This window comes from Mobula hypostoma, chromosome 1, assembly GCF_963921235.1.
Source record: "Mobula hypostoma chromosome 1, sMobHyp1.1, whole genome shotgun sequence".
Classification (NCBI taxonomy): Eukaryota; Metazoa; Chordata; class Chondrichthyes; order Myliobatiformes; family Myliobatidae; genus Mobula; species Mobula hypostoma.
In genome coordinates, this window is record NC_086097.1 from 147,026,462 (window position 1) to 147,044,521 (window position 18,060).

Sequence of the window (18,060 nt, forward strand, 5' to 3'; positions counted from 1 at the left end):
ATTTAGATCCCTCTGTCAAATATCCTCTGAGGATATTTGGTCCTCGGAGAAAATACTGCATTTCCAATCATTCCGTAGTACCATAATCACTTATTCCTAGTACCATTCTGGTAAGTTTCCTCTGTACCCTCTCCAAGGTTCAGACATTATTGTCAAAGTGTGCCCAGAAACACTTATATCTACTTTCGCAGGAGACTAAAGAAATTCAGTGATCTCCCAGTATTGTTACTGAAGAAGTACCTTGGAAACTACTGAAGATCTAAAAGGAGATATGATACAACTTAAAAATCTCCAGTAGAGACTTAATCAGTGTTAAAATTGAAGTACTCTTAATCCTTCATAGCAACTGACGATCCATAATGCAGAGCACAATACCAGAATTGAAAATAAATAATTATTGTGAATGACAATATAGTTTATATTTCAAACGAGCAAAAGAGGGTTCCACTTCGAGGTCCACATTCTTTTAAACACAATATATACATATATGCCTTGAGTTTTCAAATTATTAAACTTTGCTTTAATCTTTTTGTTGATCTAATTTTTTTTTGTAAATGATGTGTACAGTTTACGTCTATATTTTTCTTATGAATGCTGCTTATATGATGCCATGTGCCCATGATGCTGTTACAAGTAAAGTTTTTATTGCATCTGTATGCACATGTACTTGTCCATGTGACAATGAACTTGACTTTGATTTACAGATACCACCACGTTCTCTCAGGTCTCACTAATTTGTCAACCTATGCTAAACATGCAAGAGGTAAATTTATTGATTCAGAAGACAAAGGTTCCATCAATGAGTCAACAGAATGATGCATGAGACATCTAATGCTTTTACTAATACAAAGTAAATTTTAGTGCGTTACACCCAAAACAGCACCAAAACTAAGATTTAAAAACAAAACTACTTAATCATTGCTGCATCAAGCATAGCAAATGCAAATCAATATTGGTTTTCGTGAAGTGCTGAACTTCTGAGATATGGCTCATGGATACTGTTAACTTGAGTCCTCTTTAGTTTTCCTAGCTGGATGCAAAAGATCCCAAGTTTCTACTAGGTGTGCACATCATCAGTAGCCTGCCCTGGTCTGACTATGTTGACATCATGACCAATAAAGCTCACCAAAGGCTCTACTTTTTCAGGAGACCAAAGAAATTCAGTTCGCTCCCAGTGTTGCTGCTGAAGATGCATCTCGGAAACTACTAAAGATCTAAAAGGAGATAGGATATAACTTACAAACCACAGGAAAGGGCAGTAACTGATGAGAAAGTGAAGTAATAAAAGAAGGAACTGAGTGGAATTACTCAAGAGATGAGGCAAAATGTAGCATGTGGCGAGATGATCCTTTGTCAGAAATACAGCTCTGTACAAATCAAGTTCCTGCTCATCTTTATAATTTACATTTTCTGAGTCAGCATCTCACTGAACTTTTGTTTGCCGGGGTGGGGGGTGGTGGCATTGAGGAAACTGGTGGTGAGGGAGGTGAAATAATTTCCACTGAACATGAACTTGTTCACACTCAAAATCCAAATCCATGCTTTTCAGCTCGACTATTTGTACAGAAGGCAGGAGCGCCAACGCAGATCAATTTTTCTATACAGCAATTCATCAAAACCTGAGACTATATAGTTTCATTAATATGGTAGAATGTTGCAGCCCAGGTAGAAGTGTAAATATTTAAACCGGAAGAAGTTTCAGGCCATTTTGTTGCACTTTATTTATCAGATTTTTGATTCATTAGAAAACATAATGCTTGAGAAAATATATACTGTATATGGAAAAGTGTGTTGTGTGGATACTGAATAGCTGGAATTGAATAGAGCCTCATAAGAATGTCCTCCTGTCACCAAGGTCAAAGAATCTCATAAGAATCATCTCCTATCAGAAAGGCAATTTCGGATCCAATTAGCCCCCTCACCTTTGACCCTATTTGCCTTAATCGTATGGGCCAGCCTACTGTGCTGGACCTTGTCAAATGCCCTACTAAAGTCCATATGGAGAATGTCTACAACCCTGTCTTCTCAATGTTCTTAGTTTCCTGCCGAAAAAATTCAGTCTTATTAGTAAAACAGGATCTCCCTCATTAAAGCCATGCTTACTATCAGCCCATCTTTCCAAGTGTACAAAAATCACATCCTTTGGAGTTTTGTTCATTAATTTTCCTACCACTTACGTAAGACCCACTAGCATGGAGTTTTCTGATTAGTCTATAAGAACCCAAAGAACAGCTTTAGTGGTACAGGATACAGAAGAAGGTGGGTATAAAAACATAACAACATAAGAAATAGGAGCAGGAGTAGGCCATCTGGCCCATCGAGCCTGCTCCTCCATTCAGTAAGATCATGGCTAATCTAGCCATAGGCTCATCTCCATCTACCTGCCTTTTCCCCACAGCCTTTAATTCTCCTATGCAAAAATCTAGCCAACCTTGTCTTAAATATATTTACTGAAGTAGCCTCCACTACTTCATTGGGCAAAGAATTCCACAGATTCACCAATCTCTGGGAAAATCAGTTGCTCTCATCTCTGTCCTAAATCTACTCCCCCGAATCTTGAGGCTATGTCCTCTAGTTCTTGTCTCACCTACCAGTGGAATCAACTTTCCTGCCTCTATCTTATCTATCCCCATCATAATTTTATATGATTTTATAATATCTCTGCTCATTGTTCTGAATTCCAGCAAGTACCTTCCCAGGCGACTCATTCTCTCTTCATAGTCTAACCCCAGCATCTCTGGAATCAACCTGGTGAACCTCCTCTGCACTGACTACAAAGTCAGTATATCCTTTCTCAAGTAAGAAGATGAAAACTCTAGGTGCGGCCTCACCAATACCTGGTACAGTGGCAGCATAACCTCCCGGCTCTTAAATTCAATTCCTCTAGCAATGAAGGCCAATATTCCATTTGCCTTCTTGATAGTCTGCTGCACCCGCAAACCAACCTTTTGTGATTCATGCATAAGCACTCCCAGGTCCCTCTGCACAGCAGCATGTTGCAATTTTCTACCATTTAAATAATAATCTGCTCTTTCATTTTTCCTTCCAAAGTGGATGACCTTGCATTCACCGACATTGTACTCCATCTGCCAGACCCTTGCCCACTCAATTAACCTATCTATATCTCTCTGCAGACTCTTCATATCTTCTGCACAATTTGCTTTTCCACTCAATTTAATATCATTAGCAAACTTCTATACATTACACTTGGTCCCCTCTTCCAGATCTCAAATGTATGCTCAATAAATGCTTGGTGAATTAAAGAGCCTGCCAGAAAGTTCATGCTCAATGTCAAAAATCATGAATGAGGCACCAATATGCAATGGATGTGAACAGAGCTTGGAGACCATTCTTTCCACCATGGAATAATAATCAACTCCACTTACAACACACAAGGGTATGAACACAGCTAAACTGTAGATTCTGATAGCACCTGCCATGACGTTGAGCTCTTCTTCTGCCACCTCCATCTCCGTGCCTACTTCTTTGGCAAGGACGCTCCACCCCACAGTGATGACTCCTCCTCCCATCTTCAACCCTCCTCCTCTTCCTGGACATCCCGCTCTGGTTTTCCAACTACTCTGCATCTTTTCATTGCTAACTGCTGATGGGCTATCAACCAACTTGACTTCACCACTTCCCTGTTGCTAAAAGCATTTTAGATTTTCCAAGGTTGAAAAGGGGTATTAGATCCTTAAACTCCAAAGTGGCAGCTCAGTCATCAAATCAGAAATGTACACTGATTGACACTATCATTTTGCTGCTCTCTGAAATGACACAAGATATTAATTTCACAGTGCTAACATCCTCACCAAAATGACATTCAGCTCCATACAACACTGCAAGCAGGGTTTAAAATATTTCAGATGTACTCTGCTGTCTCACATGATGCAGGTGCTAGTTTGCTTTGATCATTGAACCAGACTACCTTTTTTGAACTATTTCGAGAGAAGTAGACATGCACCATCACCAACATTTTGAAGTTCTAAAGGCACTCAGAGGTCCCCCACCCCCCAAAAAAATGCAAGGTAACTGTCTATGCATTCTTTCCAGATAGCTGAACTGACTGCGCTTGGGTCAATTATCACAGCATTCTGATAGTTGTGTCATGTAACAAACAACACAAAAAATCTACAATATCTTGAGATAATGCATGAAGACAAAAGGGAATTCTTCAATATAACATTAAATTATTTAAAGAACTATGTTAAATTGTATACATTGCATCAGGTGTGACTAGAAGCACTTTGATGTTATTACCATTATTATCACATCCTTGTGGATGTCAAATGTTTGAAGGCTTTTAAAGCAACCAAGGAGTAGGCTTAAGCTTCGTTACATTATTTGAAATGACTGAAGGGCACTTCTATAGAATTTGAAGTCATATTAAGATAGATGGCAGGAAATAAAGCTTTTCACAGGGACTCATTATCTGTTAGAATAAACTGTCAAACAGGTACCCAGTAAAAAGTCACCAGTGTCTTTCAAACAGAGAGACTTAATGAGGGCTCAGCAAATTTCTAATTCTAAAGAGTACACAATTTGTTATTTGTAACTCCAATATGTTTTGGGCAACTGATAGATCTCAATCAAATGCCCTTACTGGTGCATTATGTGTTTGGCCACTTATGTGTCTTTTCTTTATGTGTCTCTAAAGTAACATGGTGGCAGGAACACTAATTGAATAGACCTGATAGACCAGTTGGTCTTCACAGATATTAGTGCGTAAATATTGTCTTTCCAACACTTAGCAAAGTCTGAATTCTATTTATTATCACGACTGCACCTTCATAAGTAGAATTCACAATATCTTCTGCAGCTTTATTGATCCCAAGCTACAATGATCTTCTCACCTGTCCACCAGCTACTCCACTTCATCTCTGTACTCTGATACATCATTGTTGTTGAAGAGGCCAACCACCGTTGTGTCATCTTTGATGACACTGTTAGAGCTGGATCCTGTGATACTGTCATGCGTCAGAAGTGTGAACAGCGATGGACTGAGCACACAGCCTTGGGGAGCGCCAGTGCTCAGCGAAATAGGACTAGAGATATTGCTGCCCACATGGATTGACTCTGACCTTTCTGTAAAGAAGTCCAAGATCCTGTTGCAGAGGGAGATGTTGAGGCCCAGCGAGGACAACAAGGTGTGATATTTAATTTATGCACTTTAGTTCGTGTATTTATGTGTATTCCATTTGTAGATTTCATCCTTACTTTCATAAATTATTATTAGATTAGATTATGATGTGTTATGTATGTTATACAGTGCTTGTTCAGAGAAATGTTGTGTCATTTGATGGTACACATGTATATAGTTAAATGACAATCGACTTGACTTAACTTGAAAGAACCCTGATTTGTTCCCTAACTTCAGATGAATTAAGGTACAAAAATACAATTTAGAAGGAAGGGTGGATAACATGGTGTCTTGTGTCAGCTCCACTTAATATGCATAGTAGGGGAATTAATATGCAGAGTAAGGGAATTAAGGGTTATGGAGAAAAGGCAGGTAGGTGGAGATGAAAGGTTAGAGCAGGGTCAACGGGCCAGACGGCCTACTCCTGCTCCTATTTCTTATGTTCTTATGATCAAAGTAAATTTGATTATCTGATATTTTAATATAAACATGACTAATCAGCCAAAAAGCTCAACTGCATATTTCCATCAGATTCTCCATAAGCTTTCAAACACCCCACCCACGCTGATTGTAAAGAATCAGCCACTACCAACATTTGAGAAAGAAGTCTGAAGATTCATAAAACTTACGGAAAAAATCAGCTGATCTATGCTTTAAATCAATGACTCCTTATTTAAAATAAATGATCACTATCTCAAGATTTTCCCACAAGAAGAAACATACTTTTTTTCACATTCACCCTTGTCAAAACCCTTTAGATGTTTCAACCAAGACAAATTCTAGTGGATACAAGCCTAACCTGTCCAATCATTCCACAAAGAACAGTCTGCCCATTCCAGATACAAGTCTACCAGATCTTCCCTGAACCACGTCTAATACATTAACATAGAAACACAGAAGACCTACAGCACAATACAGGCCCGCCAGCTCACAATGCTGTGCCGAACATGTACTTACTTTAGAAATTACCTAGGGTTACCCATAGCCCTCTATTTTTCTGAGCTCCATGTACCTAAGTTATCTCATAAATAAGCAGACTAATATTGTACACAGTATTCCAGCTAAGTACCCAGCAATGCCCTCTATAACATGTTTTATGCATTTGGTCTCAGACCATAGCTTGGAAAGTTAAAATGTAGTCACTTTTACAAAGCAGGAAAAATAGCAGCCAATTTACACATAGTCATGTTTCACAAACAGCAATGTGATAGCAACGAGACGATGCCTTTTTGAAATAGAAATGAGGATAACAGTCACCACGCACCAAGAAGAACTGCCTTGATCTTCTTTGAAATGGTGCTATGGGATCTTCTGCATCTACTTGAGGCAATTTAAAGAGTCTTGGTTTAAAATATTACCCAAAAGAGGACTCCTCTATTAGTTCCTCAATAATACTTTGGGTATCAGCTTAGTTTTTTTTATGCTTAAGATGATAGAGCGGAATTCAAGAACGTACTGACTCAAATGTGAGTTTACTACCAAGTGAGCAATAGCTGACACCTCGTAATGGAATTGTGTTGTTTTTCATCTTAGACAATCCCTCGGGTTTGAAGATGTTTTACATTACTTCCACTCCACTTTGTTCCTTCTGGCGTGGTGAATGAGGCTAATGTAGGAACGTCCATGGGTGGGAGAAAAGGTGACAGATAAGCATGTCAGAATGAGAATCAAGTGTTATTTAATTTAGCAATATTACTTTGTTTCAAGGAGATAAAAGGGACTACAGATGCTGGAATCTGAATTTTAAAAACAACTAACTGCTATCTCGCCTCTATCTTTCAATCCAGATGAAGTATGTTGACCCAGAATGTCGACTGCCCATTTTCTTCTCTGGAAGCTGCCAGACCTCCTAAATTCCTCCAGCAGTTTGTCTTCAAATTCAAATAAAAACAGAGCAAACTCAGAAGGAATATCACCAATTGTTTCAACTCCCTTCTGTTAAGAAGTGTCTAGGTTCACACGTTAAGAATTGTGTTTTCGGTGAGGTACTTGAAGAGAAATAAACGTCAAAGTATTTGTACTGAGATACAGAAAAGAAAAATATGTAAAGTAAAATTACAGATGAAGGCATAACCAAGCTATATGTAGTTGTATGCAGACGCAACGTCAAATTATATATATTTTTTCAAGATGAAAATCATTAATTTTCTTGATGATGCCTAAAAAGTGGTCTTCAATTGTACTGACAGTCCTGTACTCTCTCAATAAAGGGATTTTCTTTCCATCTCACTGGTCTGTTCCTTGAAACCTATTTGCAAGCACTTTGCATCACTTCTTGCATTAATGTTTCAATAAATAATGGCATTTGCTGTATGGAGCTTAATGCTCTCTGAATCCTGCCTCCACTTTGACTTCTACAGGCGTACTAAAATGTCTGAATGACACAAAGCTGTGTAATTCACTTCAGCTTCCCTCTGGGCAAAGAGTGATGGAGTGACATCTCTTGATCTGGAGCTGGAGCCACTGATTCATCACTTCTCCTCAAATGGGTGCTGAAATGAATTATGCAATTTTTTTTGCCATTTAGATCATTTAGTTTATCTTAGAAAATGAAATTTCTTCTCCATAAAATCTGAAACAATAGTCCCAAATGTACCATTCACCAGTATCAGTTTTGCTCTCATTACTATCTAACACTGTCTATTTCTCCTACAACTAACTGAAGAGCATCTCTCGGCTTTGCTGGAATTCAGACATTAGAAAGTTATATTTTTGATCAGCGATATTCGCTCAGGGGTGACCAGAATGTAATTATTATTTTGTCAGAGCTTTGTAAAGTGTATGCTCTTTCTCAAAATTACATCAAAATTATATGTGATTTTTATCCTACAATAAAGACAGTCGGAAAAACAAGAGTTCTGCTATATAACAGCTCCTGGAGACACGTTGGCCTGCACCAAAATTAGAAGATGTATTTTTAATTTCTTCTCAGTCCTCACTAATTTTCACAATCATTCTATACTTTGAAGTGAATATCTCCCTCTGTTGAGTTGGTGATCTTACACACAGTTGAATTCCTGATAGTATTTTTAACTGTGTAAGTTCATTCATTTAAACAAAATCTTCTCTTAATGCTTATCCAGGAGAATTTCAAATGTTCTGGAGGTTCAGAGTATTTCTTATTGTGGGATCAATGTATTGAACATTTAAAGGCATTTTTCTTGTAACTAATGGACCAGGCATATTCTGAAAGTTCCCTGTGATGAGCATGAGGCTTTTTCACCTGGCAGGTAAGCAGTTTTATTTACTTAATGTCAGAATTTAAATCTACACAGACTTCATATGAAAAATGAACCTTTGCAGCCATACAATTGACATGTTCACATTTTCAATTTCGCAGCAAACACAGAAGAGGCCAGTTGGTCCATCATGTTTGTACCATATCTTCAAAGATAATATTCATTTAGCTCCACTGCCTCTGCTCTTTCACTGTACATTCACTGCTCCCCCCACCCCTTCTAATTATACAACCAGCAGTCTTGAGAAAGCTATTTCAGAAGCCTTTCCGGGGATGCAGTCCAGATCACAAAGACTAATTGCGATAAAGAAAATCTCCCTCGTTTCCCTTCTGTGTGTTTTTTAACGAATAGCCCGATTACGGCCACTTCTACCAGCGGGGATGTCTCACTAAGTGCATCGCTCTCACATCACTATCGAATATTTCTAAGCACCAGTTGTACTTGCAGAGTGAAAGCACAATAATCACTTTGGCAACCAAACTTTATTGTGCTTTTCTAAGGCAGGGTGCAGTTTCAGCCCTTTGATTTTCATTCATCATCGGCTGCATCTGATCAGAACGGAACATTTTTTTCCAGCAACGACAGCTGAAGTCACCATCACTCACAGCACCTTCTCCGTCTCGATTTAAAACTGCACATCGCTTTTGGTTGCTTCGAATACGAACTTTATACTCGTTCAAGTTAAACAGCCTCGTCCCCAGCACCAACAGCAGTAAATGCAAATACCACCAAATGTATTCACAGAGTTGGAACATTACGGTGTAGCCTTAAGCGGACCCCACTGCATCGCCAATAACCTTTAAAAGTGTTTTAATGGCACCGTTTACTTAAAGCCAACCGTGAAACAAAATATAACCTAGACTACAAAGAATAATTTTAACGGGTATTTATACACATTCACATTTAATAAATCAGTGCCTACTTGTAGTGTTGTATTTGATTCCATTGAAGGATTCAGGACAAGGTCTCGCCACAAGCTGCCCCGCTGTAGTTCTCGGCCAGCAAGTTCCAATTTCATCGGTTGTAGAGTTGCAATAAACACCTTAGGAAAAGGTTATAAAAATGAGCATTAAAATACGAAAGGATAACAGGGAGTAAAAGTGAAATCAAATGTAAGGCACAACTCTGTAAGTTAAATCTACAATTTCCTACTCGGGATTGTCATACCAGTCGGATCAATAACAGGGACTGGTTCCGTTTCGTAGAAATGATCCTGGAGAGTCAGAGCATCTAACAGGCTGCAGTTGGGGTCTAATTCATCGATGATGATCTGGAAGATTGTGGAGTCCATGGCGCAGCCTGGAACTGGAACCAGAAGTACACCGGTGTATCTCTGTATGGGTTTATTCTTGCAGTTACCGCGGCTCCCTTTCTCTCTGCCTCCAGAGATGCGAGAGCAGCGTCTTGGTTTGAAGCTTCACCTCTCCGTTACATTCGCTCCACCTCTTTGGCCAATGGGAATGTTCCAGCTGCCTACGACTGATCAATTAGATCGCTAATTCGAGGGGTTTACTTGCTTTGTGAATTCCTGCTAATGTACTATGGCATTCCCTCACATTTTAATGATTTAATTTTTATTTCAATCTATGCTCTCTCCACTGTCTCTGCATTCACGCCCGTCCGCCTATCCCTTTCGCACACTGTATTCCTTAGTATCTTTACCTCGTTCATTTCCTCCAGTCTCTCTTTCTGGCCTCCCCTCCCATCCTACTTCCCCCCTCTCCTCTCTTGCTACTGTCCCCCTTCCTCTTTGTCCATATTTGTTTCTTTTTTCATTTTCTCTCAGATTTCCTCGGTCTCTTCACGTGGCGTCTGCTACTTAATATTTCTTTTGCTCAATTAATTGTCCCTGGTGATGTGTTACACTTTCTCTTTGTTTCATACTTTTACGACCATTTTTTAAAACACATTGGGACTTTTTGCCTGCTTTGGCGAGCAGTTTGGTCACTATTACTCCTAAATAGTCCCGCAGTTTCAGTACCGGTTTGCCTGTTATTCTACCGGAATAGAAATTTGATTTATCTCTTCGTCTCTCCCATTTGCACTCCTCCTAGATTCTCTCTGTCACTCTGCTCCTTTCATTCAGTATCTTCCTGACTCACGCCCTGTCAGCATCTTTTGTCTCTTGCTTCTTGAGGTTTTCTATCAGAATCCTTGCCTGTCTCTCAGTAGCTCAATCCCAGAATTTGTTTCATTCAGTCTTTCTCTGTGCTTTTGATCCCTCTTGATCCCTCACGATCTCTTTCTGACTGTCTCTTGGCATGCCTCTTTCTCTCTCTCTCCCTCTGTCATTATCTTTTATTTTACTTTTTTCAGTTTTTCTTCATTTCTTATTCCATTGTGCTCTTTCGTTATCTCCATCTTTCTCTTTCTTATTATCTTTGACTCCTCTCTCTCCCTCAGTCTCTTTATATTTTTCATTTATCTGACAGCTCTCTAGCACTTCTTTTCAGACTGAAGGTTACACTCTCAATTACTGACCTTATCAGCTATTGATAACAGTAATTATGGATGCCATACCCTGAGCTTCAATGCATTTCCAAGGCATAGCAAAATATATGAAAGCTGCTCTAAACCTTCACATTCACCTCAAATGATTTAAAAAAATAAAACCCAGTGAAGACTACTGACTCTGACTGATGACCTATATTGTATAAAAAGCATGGAGTCAAGTCTAGAGGCTGATTTAGAAACTCAGTTTTGAACTATGTCTAACAAAATACTGTATTGCCTTTCGATAAAGCATTGACTGAAATTTGAAATTTATTAAGGGACAAAAGATGTGCCAGTTGAAAATTTAGATTTAGATTCAACTTTATTGTCATTGTGCCAAGTACAGATACAAAGCCAATGAAATGCAGTTAGCATCTAACCAGAAATGCAAAGAATAGTGTTATTGCACTGGATTTGTGAAGACTTCATTAGAAGAGGCAGAATCAGAATCAGATTTATTTTCACTGACATATATTGTGAAGTTTGTTTTTTGTGGCAGTAGTACAGTGCAAAATTTTAAAAATCTGCAAGTTACGATAAGAAACAAATTTAAAATAATACGTACATAGTGCAGAAGGTGAGCCAAATAGTGAGTTAGTGTTCAGGATAATTATCTTCAGAGCAAATCTGTAATTCATTAAGACAAGACACCTAACAACTTCACCCAGATAACAAATATAACTCCCAACAAATATATGATTAACCCATCAAAAAACACTACAATTGGACAAGAAGCCACCTTGCGGCTATGTCCATTCACGGAGAAGGATTGGGGAGTAATTCCCGAGGGAAAAATATGGAACTAGAGTCTCCAGGGAGTCTTATGTTGAGTTCAATGCTGACTGGCAATTCATATGATGTCATTGGTGCCAAACTATATTGGTCTCTGCCATTCCTTCAGATTCATCAGCAATGTGGAGGGGGACAGCCTATTACAGCTTGCTTTCCATATCGTACTGGCCTAGTTTCATATCATGTAGGCCCCTGGGATGTAACATCCATCATTGACCCTGACCAACAGAGATTCTCAATCAAAGATGCCACAATCATATTCAATGTCAAAATAGCTTCAAATCAGACTGTGGTAATCACAATAATATAATTGCTGCTAGTTATCATTATCAAGGATCTCTTCAGTTGCTGCTCCCTCTCTCCCCTTCCCCACACTGCTCTGACTCCCCACCGATGTAAAATGCAGCCCTCAAGTGAACAAATAGCTGCTTTTCAAATTGCAATTTGAGGCACAATGGACATGATCTTCACTGTACGGCAACCCAGCAAAAGTGCAGGGAGCAGCATCAATTCCAATACATGGCTTTCTTTGACAACAATATACAACCTCAGAGCCTGGAGCAATTTTTTCAAATCTCGCTCTCAAGGAAAATGTGGGTGTTTCTCAATGCTGATTGAGATCACCATTTCCTTCAGTGAGCCATTACAGTCTTTTGTTACTTGAGGAAAAGAGTGCTTGAAGATCAGTACCACAAAATGGCACTAAGCTGATGGTCTATGGGGCAGTAACAATCATCAACTTTATGTATGCTTCTGTCTACAGCAGACAATTAACTGTGCAGGAGAGACACCACCCAACCCTGTTTCTGCCAAATCTTCCAAATCCTTTAACAGAGTATGCGGAACAATGTTAGCCTCCTCACTTACGCCAACATCTTCAGAACTGATGCCCAAGTTATACTCGGTTGTTGTGCAAACCATGTTGCTTGCATGAAAAGGACACCCTATTCTGAGCTCCATTACCATGAGAAAATACCACATAGCAAGGGTAAAGTATTCAAAGGTGTTCTTAAGTCTTCCTCGAAAGTAATAAAACCTCTTCATTTTCTCACAGGGATCACCTATCTGTGACTGCTCACAGTGAAAGAGAACCATTTAGGGTGTCATTGAGAACTTCCAGTTGACGCAACAGAAGCATCTACATATACATAGATACAGAAGGTTTGGACTATCTCCCATACTTCCCACCCACCCATTCCATCAAGCCCAATATATGACCAAACGTGCAGATATCACAGTGGTCCAATCAGCCATCTCAGGATCCACAGGTTTAGAGTAGAAACAAAACATCCACAATCCAAGCAACTGTCAAAGAAGATCCAAAAAGGACTTCACTCTTAAGTGTTTTGGATGTCTTAAGATGCTTTTAAATTGGTTGGTCTTCTTTGCACACATAAAGAATAGGACTTTTAGCTCTGATTCTGGATGACAACAGGGTTAAGGGAATATTTCTGCTATATAACAGTGTTTAATGTCAGGAATATACTCAACAGACAGCAGGTAGATATGAGGTATGAATGCAAAGCCAGTAAAAGATAAAAAGGAACAGAACTATGGGCTTGATCACAAACCCAAGTTTTGAAAAATGCCATGTGAACCATTGTTTTAAACCTAATGTTTTGAGACTAAAATTATTTAACTCTGGGGTTTCTAAAGGCACTATATAGTCAATGTATTTTTGATTTTTCTTCTTCCTCTAAGTTAGGAAATGAGAACTGATTTGGACATGGTAAGCTCTCACAAACAGCATTTTGATGACGCTGATTATTTATTCTTCTCCATAGATGCTGCCTGACTTGCTAAGTGTCTGCAGCATTTTGGGTGTGATGACTTATTAATCTGTTTTAGTAAGTTTGAGAACAAAATAAATATGAGGCAACATTTCAAAATAGTATAATATCAAGCTGAAGTAGGAGTCAAAACCTTAGTTCAACTTCTAAAAGACAAAACATCTTTCCTTTAATTCTGCACACATTGTAAGTCTATATTTTGTATTCAACTCTGTAGTGTGACCCAAATTCAAAACTTCCAGATGCACATGCAAGCATCCTAATAACTTCATCTTGATGCATTGTGGTAGTTTATTTCTCTGCCACCTAACCAAGTACAAGCTATTTTCTGAGACTCTTCTTTGACAATGTTAAAGAACTCAAATCAGCTTGCCATTAAAAAGCAAACATGGAAAAAAAAAGTGTCTGTTTGGATTAAGTGAAAAGACTGGCTTCCTGCAAAAGCCTTAGATAACAGATGACTATGAGCCTGGAGGTGGCTATAATAATCAAACAATTTCAGTTTGTCAAACAATTTCAATTTGTATGTATTTGACTTTGCTTGGACACCAAATCAACATGATAGTATTGTGTGATTCAAAATACATAATAGGAATACAGAATCAAATTCAGAGTGTAGAATCTGATGTGGATATTTAAGCAGAACTGAGATCTGTACATACATAGCAAGTAGAGATACATAACAAGAAAGTTGGATAGATATATATATAAAAAAAGGTGAATATATAGATCAGAGAAGTTGTCAGTGGGGGGATACAAATTTCTTGGTGGGGCGATAAGCAGCACCCTTGCTTGAGGCACAAGACCTGACAGTGTCAACACTCTGCGATCGTCAACATCTGATGGGCATTCTCAGTTTGTGTTAATTTTTTATTTTAATTTAGCCTCATTAATGATGGATAAATACACACAGCACAACCTCTGGATCTGAAGGTGGTGATGCCTTGAATGTTAATCCTGCAAATAAACAGAAGCTATAGAAAGTGCATCAATACAATGTTACGTATTTGGAGCACAGACAAGAGAAAATCTGCAGATGCTGGAAATCCACACAACATACACCAAATGCTGGAGGAACTCAGTCGGCCAGGCAGCATCTATGGAAAAAAGTACAAAAGTGTACAGTCAGCATTTAAATGTCAACTGTACTTTTTTCCATAGATGCTGCCTGGCCTGCTGAGTTTCTCCAGCATTTGGTGTGTGTTACATATCTGGAGGATGGTTTTATTCCATTCCACCTGTTTAGCGATATCCCATGTGTCTTATTTGTAATACTGTACTGTCTAATTGTCAGGACGCTGGAGCAGAGATCCAATTGCAGACCCAGTACTGTGCACACAGTGATATTAATTGAGTAAAAAATCCTGAGGTACAAAGAAGGTCGGCGTCAAAGTTCAGGCAGAGATCAAAACATCCAGAGAAATCCAAAAACCAGAATCGGGAAACAGGCAAAGTCGATATTCAGACAGACAGAGTACAGATACAAAAGCTGGAAAGGCTCAGGCAAATTCATTGGCACAATCTGGCAACAAACAGATGAAAACACAGGACTGAAATACACTGAGCAATAAACAGGGAGGCAGATGACAGGTGGAGCACAATGAGACAGAAGTGGCAGCAATACAGGTAATAATGAGAAACAGGTGAGAGGGAGAGTACTCAGTAATACAGGGGCCGGAGTAGAGCAGGAGCGGGGACAGGAGCACATGGCAATACAAAACCACAGACTGACGGCTAGGGGGAAAACACACAAAAAGACAAAGTTCAACTGGAGGTACTGACAGCAACTGCCACCCCCCTCCCCCCCATGGATGCTTCCTGGCATCATGGCAGGTAGAGCTGGGTGCTGGCAATGAAAATCTCTGATAAGAGAGGGCCCCAGGATGTTACGGGCAGGGACCTAGCACCTCTCCTCAGGACCATAGCCCTCCCAGTCTACAAGGGACTGGAGGCCATGGTCCCGGCGACAAACATCCAGTAGTCGACACACCGTGAGTGTCTCTGACCCATCGATGAACCGTGGGGGGCGGGGGGTTGGGGACAGGACACAGGGGGTGGCTCATGAAAGGCTTGATGCAGGACACATGGAAGGTGGGATGGATGCAGTGGACAGCAGCAGATGAATGCCTCGGCAGATAGAACACCAACCTCCTCCTCCTCCTGGCCAGGAAACAATGGAGGTTGGTAGCCAAAGCAGCACTCAAAGGGGGACAGACTGGTGGATGGGGATGGATGAGAGTTTATGGCGTACTCGGCCCAGGGTAGCTGCTGACTCCATGCGAAGGGGTTCTCGGAGACCGGACACCACAATATTGTCTTTAAGTGTTGGTTGGCCCGCTTGGTCTGGCCATTGGTTTGTGGGTGGAATCCTGAAGACAGACTTACAGAAGCACCCAGAAGATTACAGAATGCCATCCTGAAGTTGGATGTGAATTGAGGGCCCCTGTCTGACACAACATCTACAGGTAAACCATGTAATTTAAAAACATGCAGTACTAGTAATTTGCCTGTTTCTTCAGCAGAGGAGAGTTTTGGTAAAAGAATGAAGTGTACAGACTTGGAGAAAAGATCAACTACTGTGAGAATGGTGGTATTGCTATCTGATGGGGGAAGACCGGTGACAAAATCCAGGGCAATATGGGACCAAGGTCTCCTGGGGATAGACAGGGGTTGTAACAGACCAGCAGGTGACCAGTTAGAGTTCTTGGCTTGAGTACAGACTGAGCTGGCTGAGACGAAGTTACAGACGTCATCTCCCATGGAGGGCCACCAGAACCACCGACTGATGAAGGCCTGAGTAAGCCTGGTTCCAGGGTGACAGGATAACCGGGAAAAATGACCCCACTGCAATACCTGTGAGTGGACAGAAATGGGAACTTAAACACCATTAGTGGGGCGTTGACTAGGGGCAGCATCACTCTGTTGAGCAGCTTGCACCATGAATTTAATGTCTCATTGCGCTGCACCCACGAGACAGTAAGCAGGGAGGATGACATTGGGGACCTCAGGGGTCTCAGAGGAGGGAAATCTCCAGGAGAGGGCATCAGGTTTTCAGTTCTTGGAAGCAGGGCGGAAGGACAGAGTAAAATTGAATTTTGAGAAAAACAGGGATCAACGAGCTTGATGGGAATTGAGATGCTTGGCAATACGGATATATTTCAGATTCTTGTTATCAGTCCAGACCAAGAATGGCACATTGGCTCCCTCCAGCCAATGCCTCCATTCCTCCAGAGCTAGCTTCACAGCCAGCAGCTCCCGGTTTCTGAAATTGTAATTCCGCTCCGTGGGGGTGAGGTGCTGAGAGAAGGCAGCTCAGGGGTGTACCTTCTCATCCTTGGCCGAGCACTGAGAGAGAACAGCTCCTACCCCACAATGAACTGCTGGTCGGTGTCGGGTTGAATCAGGATGGGGTCAGAGGTGAAACATTCCCTCAGGTCAGAGAATGCGTTTTCAGCAGCAGGGGACCAGGAGAATCTGAGCAGATTAGGCAACAGCAGTGAGTGGTGCAGCCAGTGTACTGTAATTTCTGATGAAGTGACGATAGAAGTTAGCAAAGCCCAAGAAGCGTTGCAACTCCCGACGAGTCGAGGGCTGGGGCCATTCAACCACCACCTTGACCTTCTGTTGGTCCATCTGAATGGAACCTCCTGAAATTACATACCTCAGGAAGGAGATGGTATTGTGATGAAACTCACATTTCTCAGCCTTCACAAAGAGCTGGGTCTCCAGAAGGTGTTGGAGAACTCTGCAGACATGACCTGTGTGTTCAGCAAAGGACTTAGAAAAAAAGTCAAAATGTCATCGAGATACACAAAAAAAAAATTGGTTCAGCATGTCCCTGAGAACGTCATTTACCAGGGCTGGAAGACGGCAGGGGCATTGGTGAGACCAAATGGTATGACCAGATACTCGTAATGGCCTGAGGTGGTGTTGAAGGCCGTCTTCCACTCGACCCCTTCACAGATGCGGACAAGATGGTAGGTGATACGGAGATCAAGGTTGGTGAAAACTAAGGCTCCTTGTAGTAGTTCAAATGCTGAGGTCATGAGCGGAAGAGGGCAACAGTTCTTAACAGTGACTTCATTCAGTCACCGGTAATCAATGCATGGACGTAAGGAGCCGGTTTGGCAAAAGAATAAATCAGGGAAGGTAGTGCACCTGTGGCTGACAAGAGAAATTAGGGATAGTATCAATTCCAAAGAAGAAGCATACAAATTAGCCAGAAAAAGTGGCTCACCTGAGGACTGGGAGAAATTCAGAGTTCAGCAGAGGAGGACAAAGGGCTTAATTAGGAAGGGGAAAAAGATTATGAGAGAAAACTGGCAGGGGACATAAAAACTGACTGTAAAAGCTTTTATAGATATGTAAAAAGGAAAAGACTGGTAAAGACAAATGTAGGTCCCCTACAGACAGAAACAGGTGAATTGATTATGGGGAGCAAGGACATGGCAGACCAATTGAATAATTACTTTGGTTCTGTCTTCACTAAGGAGGACATAAATAATCTTCCAGAAATAGTAGAGGACAGAGGGTCCAGTGAGATGGAGGAACTGAGCAAAATACATGTTAGTAGGGAAGTGGTGTTAGGTAAATTGAAGGGATTGAA

At 40.6% G+C, this 18,060-nt stretch overlaps 1 protein-coding gene across 3 annotated transcripts in view; it reads right to left on the reverse strand.

Annotated features, from left to right (window-relative positions):
* Window positions 1-18,060, reverse strand: part of LOC134351458 (corticotropin-releasing factor receptor 2) — a 235,965-nt gene that overhangs the window by 167,327 nt on the left and 50,578 nt on the right. Inside the window, exons 1-2 of one of the 3 annotated variants that reach the window (XM_063057640.1) lie at window positions 9,547-9,781; window positions 9,302-9,421 (exon numbers count right to left, since the gene is read on the reverse strand). In XM_063057640.1, the coding sequence (XP_062913710.1) occupies window positions 9,302-9,421; window positions 9,547-9,670 (244 nt within the window). In that variant the 5' untranslated portion in view covers window positions 9,671-9,781. Of the gene's footprint in view, window positions 1-9,301; window positions 9,422-9,531; window positions 9,782-18,060 lie in introns of those variants that run through there. The other 2 variants (XM_063057620.1, XM_063057630.1) reach the window with 2 other exon arrangements.